Source organism: Nyctibius grandis, chromosome 5 (assembly GCF_013368605.1).
Source record: "Nyctibius grandis isolate bNycGra1 chromosome 5, bNycGra1.pri, whole genome shotgun sequence".
NCBI lineage: Eukaryota > Metazoa > Chordata > Aves > Nyctibiiformes > Nyctibiidae > Nyctibius > Nyctibius grandis.
This window is the reverse complement of record NC_090662.1, coordinates 36,922,706-36,945,881: the sequence shown is the minus strand read 5'-3', so window position 1 is coordinate 36,945,881 and position 23,176 is coordinate 36,922,706. Positions and strand designations below refer to the sequence as shown.

The 23,176-nt window shown below is 44.4% G+C and overlaps 1 protein-coding gene across 1 annotated transcript in view; it reads left to right on the top strand.

The window, feature by feature from the left end:
* The first annotated feature begins 10,199 nt into the window (after positions 1–10,199).
* SLC38A1 (solute carrier family 38 member 1) overlaps positions 10,200–23,176 on the top strand; it is a 37,929-nt gene continuing 24,952 nt past the window's right edge. The window contains exons 1-2 of the mRNA XM_068401999.1: positions 10,200–10,283; positions 18,642–18,854. Coding sequence (XP_068258100.1) covers positions 18,736–18,854 — 119 coding nt within the window. The 5' untranslated portion in view covers positions 10,200–10,283; positions 18,642–18,735. The remainder of the gene's footprint in view (positions 10,284–18,641; positions 18,855–23,176) is intronic.

Below are 23,176 nucleotides of genomic sequence, written 5' to 3'. Positions count from 1 at the left end.
GGGCAAGTTTTACTGCAGCAGCATGACAATGATATGAACAGTTCAAGCATTAGTGTAATGATATTAATAGCCTCATGTCACTGGCATAGGAGAAAATAAACACTTCCACAGTAAGAAATAATCTCTTAGGGAAAATGATAGGCTAATGAATGAAATACGAGTAAATTCTGTATGACACAATATATTTAGACGGGATAAATGCAGGGGGAGGAGGTCATTTTTGTTAGTAGCCTAATATTTTCCAAGAGCAGTTCAACACTAGATTGAAAAGTTATTTTCAAAAGTTTTATATCACTCTCCAAATGTGCAGTGTGGACTCCAAAAGTCTAAGAGAGCACACGGATAAATGTCCATATTCAAACAGCCCCGAATGGACCACCTCGGTTTTCCGTATCATCACCAAGATGAGGAAGGGTGCAAGGTGTGCTTGCTGTCCCTGCATCTCATCGCACGTACCAGGGCGAGGTCTGGATGAGCTCTGAGGCCTCAGCGCAATGGGCAAGGCAGGTAAGCTGGCAGTGGGGTATTCTAATTAGCTAAGTGTTATGCCCTGAAGCTAGTGGAAAGAGAAAGGTTTTGTCGGTCCTTAACTGGAAGTCATTGGCGCTCCATCCTTTCCATGGTGGTAACATGATATAATATTATCTATTATATAACCGAGTCTTAATAAAGGTGGAAAAGGTAAGGAAAAAGGCAGGGGAAAAAACATGAATTTTAATCCAGAAATTTTCCAAACATGAGATTAAAATGATGAGGAAAAATCTCTCCATTTTTAGAAGTCCCAGTGCAGCACTGTTGCATGCACCAGGCCTGAAGAAGGTGGCCTTTGGTTGTGTTACCATCCTCTTCACATTACACAGCCCATCAACTTTGTTGTCGCAGCATTCTCAGGCAATTGATTGCCTGGTTAGGAAACACAACTTAATGAGTCATGAGCAGCAGTGTTTGTTGTGAGTGGCACATGTTTGTTTAATCCACATGAGAAATTAAATTAAAAGCATCAGTAGCCATTTCAGACTAGCTGAACGTCAGAGAAAAGCAAATAGCTTTATATATGTAATACTTCACGCTGGCACCGAACCCTCCTCCTGCGTGAAAACCAGAAGGCAAACAAGGAGCAAGTGAATGTCTGTGCCCATAGAGGCCACATACATCGCCAGTAACAGCCAGCCATGAAAATTGAAAGCAAATATTTGCTCTGCTTAAAAAATACTTCCGATTGTAATAATTGCATAGTGCTGTAAGCTTCGAGAACTTCTTGATCATTTATGGACACTGCCTCTCTGCTCGCTGAATATTTGCTGTGAGTGGGGTGAGGTTCCCAGCAGTTTGCTATCAGTCACTGCCCTGGTTAAACCCAGAACATTTTCAAACAAAATTATGGAAATTAAACAAGTTCTGATATATCACATTTTTAGCTTCTTAGTTCCCTATGGCACAGGCTGCTGTGTTTGTTTGTTTTTTTCTCACTGCAGGCAGTGGGTATGCCCCAAAGTCTGATTGGTCTTTCACGTAAGGTCCTGATTTGGGTTTCTTAAAACCACAATCAAAATCTTGACATTTCCTATGCTGGGCGTGATCCAAGCATCAGGTGGCTTGGGGGGAGTTGTGAGGCTGGATTTGTCCTCTCTCAGCCAAGAAGAGAGGAGGGGAGTCTGTGGCTGAGCTCGGCTACTTTCTGGCTGTTGCTGCCAGCAGATCTGCCACTCGATGCCTGAGTTGTCCATACCTCTCACCTTTGCACTAAACCATAAACTTCAGTGCAAAAAACAAAGTGCAAAGCCCATGAAAAATTGCAGAACTGTTTCATTTACCTCATTTCTTCCCTTGTATTTTCAGGCAGCCCCCACCGAGTCTGGCAACTCTGTGACCTTGCTCTGGTCCCCATCACCCCAGTCCTGCCCCTGCCACCTCCAGTGCTGGTGTGCCCCCACTGAGGCTGCCTGGGTCCCAGAAAGGGCCCTGCTCTGGTGAACGGAAACAGCAGTGCAATAGGGACTCTTGAGAACCCAGTCTGGGAAGAGGAGAAGAAGGGGTGGAAGAAAAAGTCCCTTGTCCAGTGGTGGGAGTTGGGTCCCAGACAAGTTCTTGTAGACAGCTCACGTGGGTTAAAAATGCTAGCGCAGGCTTTGCGGCAGCAAAGCAGCCTGTGTGTCACCTGCTTGTTTCTGCCTCTGCACTGGCCCTTCTCGGAACTGATCTGAGCTCAAGGCTTGAGGAAGTGTTGTTCTTAACCTGGACACGTGCCCCAGCCTGGCTCAAAGAACAAGAGACACCTATGCAACCACAGCCTATGATGGAGGCATGCTCCTCCCCAGGCTGCTCCTTCCCCCTGGACCCTTGTAACTTCTAAGCAATTACTCACATCGTTACGCCCCCGACTCCCCATTATGGGCCAAATCTGGGAAAATGTTTCAGCCCAGGCTATACTTTATGTAGCTGTCTGTCTTTGTTGACTTCAACAATCTTCCAGTCAGCCCCAACAGTGCCTGAGATTGACAAAGACACGACTTCCCGCAGCCACCGCACACGGAGGGTGAAGCAGGGTGATGGACTCTGTGAAACCGGCACCATGACTCTTTCTGAAAACAGCATTTTTAGCTAACAATCTTTTAGAAAAGCATCTATAACCTGAACCAGGTAGCATTTGTGATGAACATTAATATTTCAGAACACATTTACATAATGCACTTACTCCTTCCTTTTACAACTGCATTAGGCCCTGATGGTAATAATAAAAATGTATTGGGTCAAGCAGCTTTGCATACACCAGTCCATAACAATATTTCCAATGCGACTTCAGTACTTGAGTTCACAAAATCTGCAAGATCAGGTGATGATTTGCTGCCAAGGCAAGGCTTTAGGAAGGCAGTGTTTTCTAATGACGATTTTGGACTAAGAACACTCTAACAAACTACAGTCAAGTTCATGAATCAAATACACATTCTAAACCCATTTGCATGGCTTTTTTAATTTATTTATTATAAGAGATATAGAAGACATCTGCTAACATATAAGATACACTATATATATCTCTGTAAATTTTAGCTATAAAATAGTAATATATATAAATTTATATATACTACATATTGTAATATATCTTCTGCCTTCTGGTTACCCAGATCTTTATACATCAGGTCAACTGGTAAAGTAAGTGTTACACTCTGATCTTCTAAGAATTTTTTCTACTGTCCTTTACCTCAGGATAATTTCTTTTAAACCAACTTTTAGACTTTTACATGGGCCTTAGAAATTTTATTGTACTTTTCCTCTGACACAGCTTTGTTAAAATGTTACCTGTTTTCTTCATCTTCTGACTAAGCAATGAGAAACAGATGGTAAAACAGGAGGGACTTGTAAGATAAGATAAAGCAGTGGGAATCAAAACTACTGATCCCTTTTCCGGTGTGAAGAGCCTGAACCAATGGTTGAGTTGTGTATGTTCCACTGATAATCATCATCTTGTTTGCTCTAAGAATGTACACAATTAGCTGTATGCATTGCTAAGTGAACAGTATCTTCCGCTATCCCCATTTACCAGAAGAGGCTGTAGGACAAGGCAGGTGGTGTTCACTCAGATGTTCAGCTTCTGGTCACACCAAGCATCCCAGATAGGATGGTATAGGGACGTAAGCCCAGAGAGGAAAAGGATGTAAGCCCACAACTCTGCAACGCATTTTAAGTGGGCAAATACACAGCTGCTGGAAGACAATAAAACAGATACTGGTAGGGAGCAGGTTCAGCTTTCCATCTCCAAAGATGTCAGGAGCTGGCATGAAGGCAGACCTACCTCTGTAGAGGCATACACTGATAATTGAGGCAGACACATAAAGTCTTTTAAGATGTCTTTTCTCTTGTAATACCATGCTCCTATCATTAATATGACCACGCAGAACTTCCTGGTTATTGTACAAAGAGAGGGGAGCTTCTCTGGAAAAGAAAACTCGCATGTGCTGTATCCAACTGGAGGCTGTGAGTAGTCTCGTTTTGTACCCAAAATCTGTATCACCAGGACCTGCATGGAAGACTCTTCCACCCTAAAGAAATGCAACAAGAGGTCTTTTGCTTGTAGGATCCCCTCAAGGACATTAAAGGAAAGGGTAGCTATTCTTGAACTAGGTAGTCTCGGTCCACCATTTGACGGGATTCCTAAATAAAAACCATATTATCTCATTTTTCCTCCAGGTTTTCAATCTGCAGTGTGACTAACAATACTTGCCCCTTGTAGCAAAATACTAGGAGATTCTGAGGTGAAAAACATTAAGTTCAAAGTACTTATAATAATCAATAATCCTACAATATGATAGACTCCTCACTGCGATCAAGTGCACTTTAAAAAAAAAAAATTATGTGCTCTAAAGATAATTTCCCAAACACTGTCCTTGAAATCAGAGGATTCGGATATGGAGTACTTAACTAGATTGCAGGAATGCATGCCATTTCTAGTCCTGTAATTAGGCAACAGAGTAGATCTAATCACTTCATTACTGTAATGACAGCGGCTATATGAAACCCAAAACCAGAGAGGGAAATAGGTTACTGCACAGGTACCTCAGAATGTTTTTAAGCACGACTGCTAATAGAGCTGTATACTTTGATATTTTTGTCTGCTATTTGCCTTTTTTCCTTATTTGCAGGTTGAGCTCGACAGCATGTTAGGGAGGTGTGACTGGCGTTGACCAGCTCCATGCTGCAAGGGAGGCTGGGGGGAGGCAGCCACACCAGCAGTGCTGGGGACTTCCCTGTCTCAGGCAGATCAGGAAGTTTTGCTATATTTATAACATGAAGTTCCAGTTAGCCTAATTTTATCAGTTTAATGTTTTTTCTACAGAACTTGACTCCACCACAAGCACATTATTAAATGCATGCACATTTAATAACCACTGAACCACGGCACGGCACAGAGCACTGCTTTGGCCTACAGCACTGTCACGGTCTCTAGGGAAAGACTTCACGGAATATATGATACACAAAGCCTTGTAAATTATGGATTAAATTTTGCTTTCACTGATTTCATTTAGATTTAATGAAAAAGGAACTTGTCTGCATTTTAAAGAACTGCAAAAGCTAATGTAAATAACAGGGGAACAATGGGGTGGGTACCGAGCACCACATGAGGCACCTGCCCAGTCTTACAGACCGGTTAACACCCTCAGCTTTTAAATAAGCTTACTACTTCCACTGTATTTCAGCCATATTTCCTGACATGCCCTAGGGCATGTCAATAGCCTTGCTTTGATTTACTCTTTTAAAAAATATTAGCAATCAAGACGTTTTCAAAGGACTTCATTTTAACCTAGTCCTCTACTTTTTACTATGAGTTTCTTGCACGTAAAACTAATCTATGCTGGTTGGTTGTTTACTGTGGTGATTTAATGAGTTCATCTTTTTACCACCATCCTGAAAAGCTTATGTCATCTTATTAGATAGGAATTGTCAAAAATAAGAATTCACCCCTTTTTCTTCAACATCACTCATTTCATGATGTTTCATGATCCCATAACTTCTCCAGGATACATTATTGTTGGATTACAATAAGGTCAGTATGTGCAAGCTGGCTGCTTACAGGTTACCATCTAATTTCATACACAGTGAGGTAAATGCACTCTGATTTCTACAGATACTGAGTTCCCTCAACTCCCACAGATTTAAGCAGGAGTGAGAGAGGCCATGCAGCTTTAAATGCTTCTAATTAATGATATGGATTTAGATATATAATATTTGGCACCCAATTTCTGAATTAAACTTTCATATTTTTTTCTTTTATATAGGTACCTTTTAATCTACCTTTTTTTAACAGAGGAGAATTCAATTACTGGGCTGTGCACTAGCAGGCCAGTCCCAGATTAAAGAAATTATCTTTAGTATGATTTCATTCACAACAGGTATCAATTATTTCATGTTTCCAACTGCATCCCATCTTCTATAGCCATGCCTTATGCTGGAACTAGGAGTTGCAAGTTGCCAGGACCATTTCTGGCAACCCAACATAACAGGTACTATCCCTCAAAACGCTGAGCAAGACTTTAAAGTTACTCTATACAAATGGAATGGCAAAAAATATCCATTTCTGGGGGAGAGAGAATCTCCTCTTTGTGTTGTAAAACAATGAGGTCTAATTCTACTCATTTCAGAAAGACGAAAGTTTTATGGTCCATTCAGACCATATAAATTGGTCTGTAGCACTATCTATTAACGGTAAGAAGCAATGCCTTAAAAGCGACTAAACAAAAGAGTATTTTGTTACACATACTTTTCAAGTGTGTTTAAATGAAGCTTTTACTGTCATTACAGGCATCTATCATACTTGCAAGTCTCTCTGGTTTAGTCACTGCTATTTCCTTAGCCTCATACAAAAAGTTTAAAACCTTTGTATTCCAGCAAAACACTTGTTCTGACCAGAGAAAAAAGGGCGGAAGGCAAGGAGAAAAAGCACAACTACCTGGTTCGTTGCATGAAATCCTGACTCTAAAGAGGAAGAGCAGAGGAGAACTCCTCCTATTAAACCAGGATGAGTCATTGTAATTTTATACCACACTTTGGCCAGGAAACTAAGAAATGATACCATCTCATGATCACAGAGTCACAGACATGCATGCAAGATTTCACAGCCCTCGTTGTCTCAACGTGCAGAGTTGGAGGCAGCTGAACACATGTTTAAGCACAGTTGATGCTATCAGTGTTCACGAAATCTGTGACAAGTGTGGGCAGTTCTTTGCAGAGTATCGTGCAAGACCAGTCATGTACAGATCATACATTATGCATCCTAGTCAATGATGTTTTTCCTTGCTCAGCTGCTAGGCAAAATATCCTTCTCAACTAATACCACAGAATTAATGTCGGGACCCTGCTAGCACGAGCACACTTTTAACATGACAGTAGATTTCCAGGAAACCTTTCTTTTTGTATGATAGCAAATCCTGGCATCACAGACTAGACAAACCATATTTGTTGAAAATTTTACTTTACTTCCAAGAAGAAAGTTGCACCGGGCAGTGCAATAGCTCACTGGACCACCCTGGAAGAGTTCACCCACCTCAGCGAGCCCCGTGGTATGTCTGGGCTTGAACCACCTTCAGACCAAGTAGGTAGCAGCACTTTGTTCCTCCTTGCAGCACATCTGTGACACTTTTTGAGTGCACAGTCTCTATGAAGCCTTGGCGGAAGAAGGATCTTACTGTCTTAACTCCTTCCTAAAAGAGGACCAGTACTGCCCTGTCCTGTGAGCAGCCCCATAGCTTAGACGCTGCCTTATCAGACCTAAGCTCGTGGGCTCTCTGCAGAATGAAGACACAAAGTCTTCATTCCAAAAAACTAAAACCAAACAAAAAAAAGCCTCCAAAGTCTATGTGCTTTTTATTTCCACTAGCACAAGGTGTCGATGTAGCACTGAGGTGCAAAAATAGCCATTGCCTACACCTTGAGCTTCCTCATCACTCTCGGCCATTCTTGAAGGCCAGTCAGAGAGTGGCCTTCTTGGACAAAGATGTTCAAGGTCACTTTCGGGCAGCAAGCAGCTTCTCTGCAAAACACGGGATTTTTCTCTGTCAGCTGGCTTTCCGCTTCTGATCTGTTCTCTTTCGTTCTCCTCTCTTTCACACAAGCACTAACACGTAAGTTCAGACATGCCAATGACGGATGTACTAAAATAGAGGTGAAGAGAACTCTCTAAGCACCTCCAGCTCCTCCTGTCAGGCTCATCACACCAGTCATGAATCGCCCTGCCTCAGGCACAGCTACCTCCAACTCCGCCAACCGCTTTCCCCTGGGCTGTGGCCGTATATTTGCCCAGGCGTGAAATATCTGAACGAGTAATCATCCAAATGTAATGACCCTCTGTCATCAGCTTTGTGCCAGGTGCAAGAATCTCTCGTAGGCTTCACTGCAATTTGGAAGCAAAAGACAGCAAAGAAGCCAACCAAGCCCCACTGTCAATAAAATGCACCCCAAATCAAACAGCATTCATAAACTGTGCATGGAGAAGCTTGCCCAATGCTCACAGGTGTGATAATTTAGTCAAACAAAGAAGTACTTGGTGTCTTGATTTAAGTTCACTTATATAGGTATATTTTTTTGGTTTGTACCTGCAGTTTCCATTAGACAGCTTAAGCTAGTCAATAAGTATAATTTTTTCATGGACAGTTGAGAAGGGAATCTTCCAGACTCTGGAAGAACATTGCACTTCAGAGTGTAGTTCTGAAAATGAACATGGCTGTTGATGCATTTTAGGCAGCTGAAATATAATCTAAAGAACATTTGGAAGTTGCAGGTCTGAACAAAAGAAGGATGGGAATGGTGTTATCACAGTCAGAGAAAGGCTCAGGGCTATTTCAGAGGAAAGAGAAGAGGATCCATTTTGACTAGATAAAAGCGCATTGAAAGGCATCCAAGAGGAGAACTGGCAGTTCTAGAAGGACAAGAGGAAGAAAAGCGATGGGCTTGAAATATAAAAGCAAATTCCTGAACCTTCGGTGTATCTGAAGCCAGATTTAGGAATGAGATTATATGTGAAAAGGATAAAGAGAAAGGCCCAGGAGGAGTGAATAAGGTCAATAAGGAGTGAATGGCATGAAAACCTATTGAAAAAAAGCTTACAAGAAATCATAAAAGCTGGAACTGGAAGATGCTGGTCAAGGTTTCACAGAATGTCAAGGCAAGCAGAACCAACAGTGCTAAAAAATCAGAAAGATATTGAGGAGAGTGGAGAAATTTGAAATATTAAAAGTGCAAAGTAAAATAGTTTTCATTTCTGAAAAGTGCTATTATTTTTGTGGAGCTGTGTTAAGGTATGCTAAAAAGATTTTTTTTCCAAATTCTATGAAAAACAATTACCTTTCACAACCTTTGTCAATCTGAAATTTCTATGGGGCTGCACAGGGTGCTGGTGTGAGCCCCAGAGAGGTTTATTCACATGAGAAAGTGTTAAAAGAGCAACCCTTGCCTCAATGACCTTGGGCAGCTAGCTTTTCCTCTGGCTTACTCTCATTACTGGGATGATATGGCTCTTGTCCTAGCAGGGTGCAATGGGTGTTAGTTAAATTACTGTTTGCACAGTGCTTCACATTCAAAGAATTACCCTAGTGAAAAAAAAAAAAGCAGTACAAGCACCAAAACAGGAATCTAACTCATACATGCAAAGATGGTAATTTGAAAACCACAGTTCTTCGTGAGTGACATCTGCCTTTTTGGCCTGACATTTAGGAGACCCTGAAGGGGATCTTCCAGCGCAAACACCTCGAGAAGCTGCTGGCAGAGCTACCATGAGAGCTTCCCAGCAGCCATCCCCGCTCCGTGAACAGCCAGGCAAGCTGTCCCCAGACCTCCAGCATGCTCCAGAATCCTTTTACTCTTCACCTTGTGATACCCCGTGCAAGTCATGCATTGCGTGGGGTGAAACCAAGGACTGCGGTCTCAAATTGTCAGCTGCAAGGCCATTTTGCTTCAGGTTTGTTCTCAAAAAGTTTTTTTTTTCCAAGCCTAAAGCTCATACGATGCTTTATAGAGCTTAGTATGGAAATCATAAGCTACAGCGAATCACCTGTGCATCAAATCCCCCTTTGTATCTGAAAAGCCTGTCTTGCCCTAGTTGGAAATGCTGTGACCTCTCACACAAATGGCAGCGTTTTCAGCATATACATTTTGCATGACGAAACAGGAAATTGGGTAACATGGTGATGCCAGACCCTCCGTGGCCATTTCAGGGAAAACGCCACAAAAATCCAGCCTGCCTCCCAGGAGGGGCTCTCCTGTGGCAAGCCGTGGCGTGAAAAGAGGGAGAAAAGTATTTTTTGTTGTTGTAAAAAGAGTTTAAAATTGTTTTTTAAAAAAGAAAGAGGCTGAACGTCCATGCGGCCGGGGAGCGGCGGGTGCCGGGGAGCCCCCGGGTCCCCTGCCCAGGCCACGTGCGAGCGGGCGGCCCCGGGGGGGCGGCGCCGCGGGGGCTCCGCGGGGCTCCGCGCCCCCCAGCACCGGGCTGCGCGGCCGCGGCCGCGGCCCCGGCCCCGGCCCCGGCCCCGGCCCCGGCCGCGGCGGCGCGCCCGGCGCGCTCCCGCCTGCCCGCCCACCTCCACATGCACACACCCGCGGCAGGAGGAGGAGGAGCGGCATCTTCCTCGCCGTCTTCGTTTCGCCAATTTAATTTCCCCCCGTCCTTGCCCCTTTTTCTTTTTTTAAAAAAATTTATTTTATTATTATCACTGCAATTATTTGTCGGGCTGCTGCGGGCGGCTCCCGCCGGAGAGGGTGGATTATACCTCGGGGGATCCCCGCGGCTCCTCGGGAAGGTAGGCAGCAGCTGATGCAATCGGGGGGGGACGGGGCCGCGGCTCCCCGCGCAGCCTTTGTCTCCGCGCTGCGGCCGCGCAGCGCGGTCCGGAGCCCGCCGCGGGCCGCGCTTTGTCTCTGCCGTGTGCGCAGCCCTCCGCACCCCCCACCCCAAAATGCCTCCTTGCCCCCGGACGCGGAGGGTTTCAAACCCTAAAAATGCGCGCAGCGAGTCGGGGAGGGGATGGGGGAGCCCCGCGGCATCCTTGCGGCGTGGGAGGGGACGGGGGGGGACCGGAGCCGGCCATGCGGCATCTCTCCGCGGCTGGGGCGCGCGGCGGGGCGGGGAGGGGGGGGCTGGCCGCCGGGATGCTGCCGTAGCGAGCTGCTGCGGCGTGCGTGGAGAAAAACAGCAAGAAAACAAAAAAAACGGGCAGCGGGAAGCTACGAGCTTTCGCTGGCATGACCAAAAAAAAAAAAAAACTGGGTTTCACCCTGGCGAGCGTGATGGCTGGGACGGCGCGGCGGGGCCGCCTGTGCCGCAGCCCCCGCGAGATGCGCGGCGGCGGGTTCAGCCGTGCCTTGCTGCGAAACCTTCCTGCATTTCGCTTAATTCCGGCGCTGCCACAGGGTCGGTGGAAGTTTGACGGTATTCAGAAAATGAAGGCTGGGCCCACGGCGCGCACGCGTGTGTGTGCGTGTGCGTGTTTGCCCGTAAATACATAGTAACAGCTAAGCTGCTCGCTTTTAATGAGCCACAGGCGAGAACAAAAAGGGGCAGGTTTGAATGCCTGGGTATGCGTTTGCTCCCGTGTACATATGTCCAGCTTGCTCTTAAGGCAGAGGGATTGTTCCATTGTTTTGCAGAGTTTCTAACGCAACCTGTAGCTAGGATGTACCTCCTCGTGAAAGAGGAGACGAGGGAGTGTGTAAACCCGTGCTTTGTTTATGTGACATTAGAAGGACTGAAATAAACCCCGTGTTTGGCAGCTGGTTTGATTGAAGGCAAAGCTACAGTTTGCTTGTGCCACCAGCTGAACCTGCCACATGTCCTTAGGCTCTGCAGTGTCCCACGGGACTGCTTTGGGGCATTTCTACTCACTTCTGTGCCAAATGATAGTAACCTCTGCTTTGCGATGCTTCCTTCGCCTTTAGGTTTGTTTGGGTTTTACACGTGCTTGAAAGGCAAAATAACACGGGCCAGCCATTGTTCTAAAAGTAAAGTATTAGAAAAAGATCCTTGCTAATTGATAAAATACATTCTGGAAGGAAAAAAAAATGCATTCTGAGTCTAATCGTCTTCCATTGGAAGTAAAAGCAGCTACCGAGGGAGAAAGAAAGAGTATCCTTCCAACTTTTACTTGATTTGCCACCAAAGTACCAACTTTGTTTAAAAAGCCTGTAAAAAGAAATTTCATCTGTTGCTGAAGGATACAGAGTATCAATAACTGCCCTTTCCGGGCTAGGAGCCCATGCCAAAATTGCGCTGAATTCGACTGGCAAAACCTGTCTGAAATCTAGGAATTGCCTTATTGCTGGTGAGCAGAGGCCTTCTGCTGTGGCTCCGTGGAAATTTACTGACTAAAATGGGATCTGCTTCACTGTCGTACTGAATGACTCCTATTTGACTTTGCCTTTTTGGAAGGTTTTTTTTTTTTAAGAGGCACCATAGAGAGAGCACTTCACTGAAGCACGCTGCAGCATCCTCTGGCTTGTCACTTGAGACTATTTGTGCTGTAGTTGGACCAATGGCGGTCTCCAGCCTGGGTGAGGACGGGAGACGTGTTGGCAGCGAGCGCCACGCTCCATGTACCCCTGTGCAGAGGATTATCCTATGAGTTGTTCGAGGCTTTCTGCAGACTGCCGTAGAACATGGAGGATCAATTGTCTTTCGTGTCCAAATCCTGCTTTTTACAAGGGTTTTAAAGAATGGAAGGGGATGCAGGGGTCTCTCAGCCAGTCTGCCTGCAGGCTGCTCATCTTGGGTCTCTGTCCTACATTTCATCGGGGTTTTCTGGTTTGGGTGTTTGTTCTTTACCAGGGGAAGAGTGGTGACTGGGCAGAAATGGGACTCTCCTTCCTCCCGTGTTCTCCCGTCTTTTTCTCAGCTTGCTCATTTCTGTAGAAACGTGCTTAGCACATAGCGTGACAATAGCCACCACTTTAAAAGTTTGTATTGTGAAGGCAAATGAGATGTTGTGCGAATATTTAAATATTCTAAGCCTGAATTCGATTTTCTTTCTGATAGGTATTTATGTGACCTTAATCCAATTCAAGAAGTTTGAGCGGCCACTCTTGGGAAAAATGGCAGCTTTTTGATGTTGAAAATGTTTCACAGCCCTTTTGCAGTTAACTCTCATAATATTTGTGTAAGCTTATCAGGTAAATATCACTCTGAGTCTCTTACAGTCAAGAAAATTGAAGCAAAGGAATGACTTGTAAACTAGGGCAGAAGGAAAAGTGAATTACATATGAACTTATGCAAAGGGTTCTTCCTTCTGTAGTACAAAATTTATTTTAAATAACAATTTTCAGAGCTGCTATTTAGCCCCTACAAATACATCTGGATGGTCTGTTTCGTTGCTGTAACCCATAAAGCCCCACTCGTAGAGGGCTTCCACTTTATGTGGAAGACAAGATTTTGTTCATTTGTGGCAGTGCATTCTGGGATCTCTTCAGCAAAACTGAGGCTCTTGAGAGGATTTCACAGAGAAATATAGTTAGGAAAAAATGTGACTATATTCCTCTGCCAAATGCCTTCCCTAAATTGCCTGGGAAGGGCTCAAAACAAAAATGTACTTAAAACCATTTTCCTTTATGGCTCATCTTTAAGTGTTTTGCCTAAAGTAATGAATCACTGGGTGAATCAGACTGGGATTTTATGATTTCTTATTTGCCTGCCTTTGATCAGCTGAGTAGCCTGTCGAGACTTAATTTGGGGCTGTCTTCCCTTTCTTTACGGCAGAATGGAAGGGCACTGTGGAGAGCGATGGGGCAGAGCAGGAGCGTTTTCCTGTTGCAGCGCAAGGTCACGCAGTACTGAGAGAAAGGTTGAGAATCCACATTTGTGCTCATCGCTTCTTTTTTATAGCATCCTTTTCTGAGCTTCCTTCTCAAGTCTTCTGTCACTTGTTTGTTTCCCCCTCACCTTATCTTTTAACTGTTTCCATCCCTCTTGCCGTGGGGGCTGTGTGAGAGAGAAGGAGCCTGGAAATGAAAGGTGATGGCTTGCAGCCACCAAGCAAACATCTGCAGCAGCTGGAAGGCCTTCCAGCCGCCGCACTGCCCTGGACCTGGCGGCGTTGCCGGTGGGCAGGACGGGCGCGTGCCAGCACCTCAGTGGTTCTCCGTGGGGCCCTCGAGCCCACCGGGGCTGGGCCGCTATCGGGGCCGGGTGAACCCGCTTCCTTCCTCCGCTCCCGCGGCTGCAGCCTGCTGCAGAGGGGCAGCACCGCGGAGCCAGAGGCAATGACATTTCCAGCACTGCAGATGTGTGCTCAGTGGATGTGAGTGGGTCTTTAATTTCCAAGCTCTCTGTTGTCTCGGTGGCTCTTCTCTAATATCTCCATTTTGTCCTTCCTGTAGATGAGGGGTAAATCGGGAGCTTTATGTTCCACTTGTCAGGTGTCACTAATGATGAACAAAAAGGATAGTTGCTTCCCTGCCTCCCAACGTGATACTGTTACGTATAAAGCCTATTATTGCTTTTTGTCATTTAAGTGAATAGTCCGTACGCAGAGTTTCAGGCTGTGCTTCATTGTTTGTATCCACGGAGTCTTACTGGTCATATTGCTCTTCTTTGAAAGAACTTTCAAAAGTATGCACAAAGACAGACGTATCACATCTCAGGCTTTGCAGGAATAAAAACAGCTTGCGTGAAACTCAAGTGCTGGATTCTGATGACTCGTAACCGACCAAGAGGAGTTCTTGGCAAAACTCCCTTTGAGAAGAAAGTTGAGTCATATTTCAGCTTTTAAGCAAATTATCTTGAATTCCATAGTTAAAATTGCTTAGTGTGTCTTGAATATTTGCCATCCCCAAGACCTTTTGACTGCAGGAAGCGTGCAGTGAATGAAGTGCCCAGTGACTGTGCAAGGGCACGTGACAAAAAACATACCCAGAGACGGGCAAGATGGTGTCCAACCCGACCATTCACCCAAACGCCTCTTGCATACTGGCTCAGCTTTTGGGCAGCCTTGTGTCTTACGATGGCACTTTTTGAATTATGTCATTTACAGGGAATGAAAAAAAAATGGCCTGTGAATTAAGCCATCACCATTACCACCAGGAGTGATGATTTTACTGTTAAAAACACAACTTCTAGCAGAGTGTTTTCTGAGATTACACTTCTTCCAGGTACTGCTCGGAAAGGATTCATCCTTGAGCCAGCAGAAGAAATAAAGTTAGATTGTCTCTATTACTATGTTTTCTCAAATACAAACTTTTTGAGCCCATTACTGCTGTTGTGGAATTCTTAACAGTCCAGAAAACTGGAGTTGCAGGGATTTTTTTTTTTTTTTGATGTTTCAGAAGGCAGCAGAGAAAATTATCCTGGTTCTTGGAATGTGTTTTAATGGCTTGTGAAGGTCTCGGTGTCCTTGAGAAAAATAAACTCATTTTATCTTCTTGTGTCATCTCACAGTCCTCCTTCTGAAGTCTGTGACCAGTTGTAATCTTTCCCATATTCTGCAAGGAGCACACAATGAATAAATTATCCGTAATGGCTTTTACAAGACATGTCATGGAATGTTTAAAGAGAGAGCCAAGCTCCTAGGCCAGAGCAGAGTTTTTTCTACTAAATGGAGGGGCTGGATCAGCTACCAAACACAGACCTTGGAGGTTCCTTTAGCAGGAACATGAGCTCTTTCCTCAGGGAGGAGTGTTTGCACATCTGAGTAGAAAAGTTTGAAGTAAGAGCAAAATTCTTATTTCTTCTTGTTGATTTTCTACATGTGTGTCTGGAGAGAGAGTTTTGATGGCAGGTATCTGGAAGTTTTCTTTTTGGGAGGTTGAAGGCTGGGCAGAGTAGTAGGCACAGTGACTAGAAGTGACTGGGATTGCTAGTCACTCTTCAGATGATTATTTACTGCCTTTTGATGCTAATTAGGAATAAAGCTCAGTCTAGGAACTTTTGCCAACATAGCATTTTTATTTGCGTTTATTTCATGATATTTCTTGAATGAAAAGGCCTTGAAGCAAAAATATTACCATGCTGCTTCCAATATAGCTCAGCATCAACATATGGTGAATTTTTATTTGTTGAAGCAATTTCTTTTTTTCTTCCCACAGCATTAGCAGCGCCTACACCTGAGCTGGCAACTTGCTTAGACTAGTTATCCCAGTGTCAAAGCTCCCTTTGGGAGCAAAGCTGTTGGATTTGCAGAGAGCAGCTCAGTGTGGCTGCAAACCCCTCCCGTGGGCCGGGGCAGATTGTCCTCTGGCAGCACCACGCTCCGCTGTGGAGGCCAAGTGATGAGCCTGGAGTGGACACCTGACTTGTAGGCAATAAAGCTGGTTGACATGAACCTACTCTTTGGGACGGTAGATTTTATTTAGACTCTGCGATTTGTTGCATCCGTGAACTTGAAATTTAAAATAGGTGACTTGGGGTTGAAATTCATGTGACCACCTGTACTCCACTGACTATGGAGGGTGCCTGGAGTGATTAGCAATGACAAAGGGTTTGCTCTGTATATGTCTACAGCAAAGTTATCATCTTTGCAAAAAATTTGCAGTTTGCATAGTGTTTTTTTCCAGGTATTACACTTCTGTCACCCTTTCCCTCTGAATCTGCAAGCGCTTCACAAACGGAGTGCTATTGTCGCTATTATCATCTTAATTTTACAGATGGAGGTGCTAAAGGACGAGGTGGTTATCCTTTGCCAAAGATTTGCGATGAGTTCATGCTGTGACAGTGAAAGTTTCAGTTTCCAGCCCCACTGCTCTCTCTTCACCCTCCTCGCGTTTTGGCGCTGAGATCAGGTTTTCTCATACTTGGAAGTGCAGTGCATTATTTCACGCAACAACTTTTTGGTTTCAGGGGTTTGTTTGGTGTTTGTTTTTTTTTTTTAGTAAATCACTTAACCTAGCAAGAACCTGAGGCAGATTCAAAGATGTGCCTGCTGTCATGCTGCTTCAGGAGCAACTTGTCTGCCTGAAACCTGGGGTCCGCTGGAATGATTGCTGGTGCTTCAGCTGGCACTGCTTGCACTAAGATTTTGCTCTGTCTTCATTCAATCAATTTTCTGTAGAATCAGAGCAGCGTTTCAGCTATGGAGGGGCAGAATGAGGAAGCAGGAGCTGCACGTCAGTGAGGTGTGACGCCTGCTCTCCAGCACACTAGTTACCTCACACGAGTGCTAATTTCAGCACTTGCTTTTGAAACACTTAATGGGGAATTTATTAAGCACAGGCAATGTCAAGGCGGTCCTGAAAATCCTTCTGGGGGATCATGATGCAAAATAGCACCCAAAGGGAAAGCTGCTCTGCTTGAATCTTAGATGAACCTGTACACGGGTTTTTAAATGCCAGGGGATACAGATCTCGATACAGAGGTTGTCACATCTATTAAGGAATTGTTATTTGAGGAACTCATGGTGACAAGAAGCTTCAGGATTCAGCGGTCTCAGTCCTTGCCACCTCAGCAGTCACCGTCTCCTGTGGCTTTATCCTTTTATAAAAAGATCATGCTTCTCTTCCAAAATAGGTAGACTATTTTATCCCCGCAGCCTCTGGGAAGACTGTTCCAGAATGTCACTGCTAAAACCACCCTCTGCTTGCCAGTCTGCATTTATTTATCAGCAGCCTAAATCCATTTATGTTTTTTAATTGTGCTAACATTTTAATACCCAAGCAGTTGCTCCCCTGGTATCTGTAGTGGAAATCTCGTCTGTAGGGGAGTTGAAAAGGACCCAGCTCACATCCCTCCCCGTCCTCGCACCAGGCTGTGCCAGGTCCTGTTTGCCACCATAACCATATGCATAGTTTGCTCCTTCAGCAGAAAAGAGCAGATTCTGCCCTACTGTAAGCCTCGAGGCTCACCTTTAAACTTTGCACCTGAAATTTGGACAGTTTGGGCTCTTGAGGAAACATTAAGAGCACATGTAAACTTCCAGATAAAATTACTTTTCTGAGAAAGTATTTACAGGGGGGAAAAAAAATGCTCATTTGCAAAGCCCTTTTCTGTGTGGTGGGGATGTGGTACAAACCAGAAGTATTGGGTTCTGTAAACTTAATTTGAAACAGGCAGATGCCATAACTGAGCAAGGGAACTACGGCCTCCCGCCTCAACGCAGTGACCTGCAAGAGCTGGGGATGCTCCTGCTTCTTTGGTTGCATAAGAGCATTTTGGTGGTTTTGAGGTAGCTCTGAGAATCTGAAAATATCCCCAAATTAATCTGGCATTTGAGCATTCGCCACGTACCCCAGGGTGAATAGTTGTTTAGCATACTGCAGGAAATTAATTCACAAAGTGAGAATTGAGAGAGTGGTGGTGTAGGAGCTTGTTTGTGAATAACATCCTGTTGCCTTAGCACCTCGTTGGAGTTGTAGCTCAGCCGAGAGTGGTCAGACTCTGAAAAATATGGGTCTTTCAGTTGATTTACATTGCTGATGAGGAAATATGTCACTGTAGCAGATTTGTCTGGTCTGCCTCTGGGTTATTCTCGGCGCTTTTATGCAACACATCTATCCGAGGAGAGATCACCTGGTCTCTAGATAACAACTGCTTGACACAAGATACACATTACTCTTTCTTCCTATGATACATGAGCTTAGGGATTTGTTTTTGTCTGTTTCTGTCCTTGTTCAGAATAAGTTTAACCATACACAAAGCATCCTCTGCACATCCTCTTTGTCAAAAAACCTTAACATATTCAAATACCTGGAATATAGATATTAGTAGAACAGAGTACTGGGATAACTCTATGCCTCTGTTCCATCCACTTAGCAACAGCACAGACACAATATATTTTATGTTTTTAAGTAAGAATGGAGAACATGCAGAAGACGAACACCGAATATCAAAATGGGACTTGGACAATCAATTCATTTTTATTCCTTAATTTGTAGGTGGTTAATCTTTTTTCCTGAAACAAATAGGATTGGTTTGCTCACTAGTTTGTAAATACAAGTATTGTCTTCAGCAGTTGGTTGCGGGACCGGGTAAATTTGTAAGGTTAGTGAAGTTGATCTCATTAAGGCATATAAGGTTACCACTGTTCTGAAATGCATTTAAGTTATAATCTGAGGTCCTTCTAACAATACAAAATTGGTTGGTAGGGATGGTCCCTCTTGTCCAGGTTTCACTGGTTTCTTCTGGTGGTATTGCCTGTTGTTGGTGGTATACATCTTGGGTTTTTTTACTATGTTTTATTTAGGTTGCTGACACTGTGGCTGCAGTTTTCTTACAAGATAGCAACCAAACACTAATATTTGGAGAAACACTTGGATACCTACAATTCCTCACCCAGGATGCCTTTCAAAGCTGGATTAGAACTGACTGAATTGCAGAATATGACTGTCCCTGAAGATGATAACATCAGCAATGATTCAAATGATTTCACAGAGGTGGAAAATGGCCAGATAAATAGGTGAGTATTTTTCCACTGACGTTGCCTGTGCTAAGAAACACACTGTTTAAAAACAGCATTCTAATTTTCAGTATATGTCTTGAATAATTCATTACCAAGTCATGCTCCATTTGAAGATGTAATTTGAATTTTGTATGTGACATCTGTTGGGCATAGGCTGCAACAGCAGATAAAGCAAACAGTGGCAATTTATTCATCGTTTTGAATCTTTCAAATTAGTCTAATAAAATGCACAAACATATAATGTAGCAAAAAGCCAACATTTTGAAATATCTGCTTGCACACAGCAAAGAAGTAATAATAATTAATACAATTAGACCAACAGCATAATTTGGGGCAGGTCACTTTGTTGACCTTTTATCTCTGATATGACAATTTTAGCCTGCCTGGCCACCTCCATGCACCCAAGCTCCTGGGGATTTACAGCTGGCATTGTTGGCAGCAAATGTAGTCCTGGTCCACATTCGCAATTTGGCAAGGTAAACCGGGCAGTGGCTCTCGCTCCCTGAGGCAGGGATGGCAAGAAACAGGTAAAACAGAGACGTATACCTGACTCAGGTCAAGTTTAAAAAATACACCTATTTATCAATATTGGTGAAAATCATTACGTTTGTTTAAACTGGGCTGTGGGGTTTTCCTATAAGCTGTACAGTCATTTCAAAGAGCGGCCTGTTCCACCTGAGAGCGGCTCTTCAGGCCTTCCGACTGCCCTCCAAGAGGTGCTGAGCTGTCCTGTGTACAGCAAAGACCTGCTGACGGACCCTGTTTGGGTTTTGTGAGCTGTAAAACAAGGAGCTGTTTTTTGATCAAACTTCCTGTTCAAATATTGCAAAGGCAGGTGGAGCACGTCGGCCGGACGGTGCCTGCGCAGGGATCCAGCCCTGCCTGCACCGGTGCTGCTGGGAAGCCTCTGCCAGCATATCATCCCGCTCCTTCACTGCTGGGCTGCTGCTGCCTGTGTTTATGGTCTTTAGAAACCTGTTCTCTTGCCCTTTCTTCCTTTTGGCAGCAGCTTCTCTGGCTACCCAGAAAAACTCACTTTCTAGTGTAAAAACACAGTTAAGAGCTGTTTTTTTCCCAAGTGAGGGTAGAGTTGTGTGGCTTTCGCAGCCGCGTGGGTGGACAGGGAGCTTGGCAGCGGGCATGGGAATAAGCACCCGGCGCTGCCCGTAGCATGCACGTAGCAAAATGAGCCTGCCGTACCCCTGGACCGAGCAGGGGGCCGTGGCTGGCGGCAGGGGCGAGCCACCCCTGGCAGGAGGGTGCCAGCCTGCCCCCACGTTGCCCGCCCAGGGGAAGTCCTGGGGCGGTCACCAGCTGTGCTGTGTAGTGGTGCGACCGCAGCGCAGCTGCACTGATGAAGATTAGAGCTGGTCAGGAATTTTCTGATGCAACTGCTTTGATGGAAAGTGCCAAAACGAAACACAAACCACTTCTGTAAAAAAAAAAAAAAAAGAAAAAAAAAGAAAAAAAAGAAAAAAAGGCAAGAGCAAGAAAAAAGCCCCCCAACTTTGCCAAAACAAAACAGTTCCAGTATGAACCTGCTTGCTTTCCTGCTGGCTCACTTCGTAAGGCGAGGAGCTCAGGGGCTCACAGTAGTAAATTCACTCCCTGGAGCCTGCTGAGGATTTATATCCTTGAGAGGAGAAGGAGTGGCTGTACTGGACTGGCTGTGCCTCCCCAGCGCTTTGGCTGGTGTCACCAGTAACGGTTACGGGGAAAATCCCTGTTAGCGCTTCATTTTCCAGTGAATGTTTATGGAGGGTGGGGAAGGAGCTTGCCGTATGTGCCTGATCCTCAGCAGTCACGATGTGCTTTGTGGAGTTAGGGTGTAGTAAGTGTGGCAAGGTCTGGGTCTGATCCAGACTGCCTGCAAAGGGAAGAAGAAATGTGGGGTGAGGAAAGAGCGTCAGACACTCAGACAGAATTTCTGATTAGTGTCCTGGCTCTTAGGGCAGATGAACATATTCCACGATTTTCCATTCCCTTATGGATAATGTTTTTCCTCTGCAGAGCATCATTTGATTGTAGGATGTAGTCCATTACGGTTGTCTATTATCCCTCTGCTGGGGCGCTCATGGGACGGCTACTTACTCATGCATCCCATGCCTGAGTATTTTGCCCTGTATATCCTGGTGTGTTCATGTTCCCCTCCATGTCTAAATGAAGAGCTTCGATGCAGCTCGCACTGACCGCAGCTTCCAGCGCAGCAGCACGCTGGCACCAGCGCAGCCCCGTCGGTGTCCCCTGGGGATGGGGTTGAGCCACCTGTGGCCACTGCCCTGTGCATGGCACCTCCGTGCCGACACGGGTGACGAGCCAGCGGGCAGACCCTGCTCTGTACCCTGCACCAAACACATCCTGAACGGAGGTGGTTATTCCCTTTCTATGACTTTTGGCAAATGCCCTGTCTCTGTGGAATAAGAGGTTAACAGGCATACGGAAGAAATAATTTTGTGCTGCCTGGCACACGGTGCGAGGCCTTGTGAAACTCCAAAGTCCGTCAAAATCAGTGGGACTTTTTCTGTTGATTTCACTTGAGCTTTAGATTAGATCTGTAATTTTCAACTAACTTTTTTTTTTGTTGTTTCAACCTGTTTGATTTTGCACTCTGTATTTCATTTCAAACATTTCTTTTCTCCCAGTTAGTAATTTTTCAAGCTCAAGTTTTTAAGGGTCTTTTGGGGAAGGTAGACCAGGGAGAAGCTGATTCCAGGTCTGGTTTTAAACCCCAAATATTTCTTGATCTTGGACAAGAATTCTCTAGTTTACTTTGGATTTCCAGCTTTTCTGAGCCTAAATATGCATTTATATACGCAGTTGTATGTAGGGAGGGGATGTTGTTTGGAAGGGGCTGTATTGTGAGGGGTTTTTCTTTGGATGCAGATGTTGAATTTCTTCTGGGAATGTCAATAAAGAGACTTGCATCAAGTCCAGGCATGGCTTTGGTGTCTTTTAACTATGTATTCTGGCTATGAAACTTTGCCATCTCTGCACATAACTGTAAACCAGTATTTAGATGACCTGCTCCTCATGTATAACTACAACGATGCTCTCAGGAAGATGCTGGCTGAATGCCTGTCTTGGTTTACAGCTACTAGTAAGTTATCAGCACCCCTTGTTCAGTTAACAAGGTTGTTAGGTATACCCAGATCTGGTCCAAGTTTCATAGTATAAGCCAGACCAAGGTTTCTTCTGCATTTCTTGTTCCTGCCTGCCCTGGAAATCTTTGCTGTTGCTCAAGCTAGAGCTCAGTTTAAGAAGCTGCCTAAGGATAAAGTTCTGCTGTCTCGGCAAAACTAGCTTTCCTTAACTAATGTTTAAGGCATTGTCAAGTATCACTTTAATTTATTTATGTTTAAACATATCTGAGATGGCTAAATGGTTTTTGGCTAACTCTGCTCAGGGATATCACCTTAATCAAACATTTCTCATTTAAGTCTTCTAATAAATTAAATTTGGAAACCATAGTTAATCATGGTCTTTTTAAAACCACTTTATCAATAGGACTGAGTTTCTACTTTGCACTAAATCAAACCAGGAAAATAATTAGATGAAGAAATTCTCCCAAGCCAGCCATGAGGCTTCATGAATCACAAGGATCAGCTGATTATTTTTTGGACAGGATATTTTATTAATGTATCTGAAAAGTTTTTTATAAGCTGCTCATACTCAGCTGTGATGTAGGAAGCACAACAGGAAAGCAGAAACATATAAGAACAGTTTATGTCTTTTAATGATGAGTAAAGTGTTTGCAATGAAGACAACAAACAGCTCAAATGGATTTCATGCTTGTCAGGGAGTCACAAGGCTTTGGTGGCCCAGACGGTCCTACTGCACATTTCCACAGCACCTGTCACAGTGGCCTCTAGTCCTTGGGAGGGCTGGGAGAGGCTGGAGTAAACAGTGGTTTCACTTCATTCATGTCATATTTATAAAGGTCAAATATACAGCATTCTGTGACAACGAATAGCTCATTTTCTAAGCACATCTATTAAGCAGAGCAGATGCATGTCACGCTTTAACTAGAAATTCCAGTGTTCCAACATATGTTCCTTTTCATATGCTATAGGGGGAAAAAACACCCTGAAATGAAAAAATGTTTATAAAAAGCAAAATCTTGGGAAAATTTGTTTCTGTTGAATCCATTGGATTACCTTCCCCCTACTCTTAATTTTTTTTTAATTTAAGTTCAGTAATACTTAAGTTCATTTGTGGAAAACTTGGGCTGTCATGTGGTACACCTGTACCACCTCCTGAGTGTGGTCCCGAGGCAACCTTCTTGTCTGGACTTGCAGGTTAAGTTGCCTGCCATAGTAAAT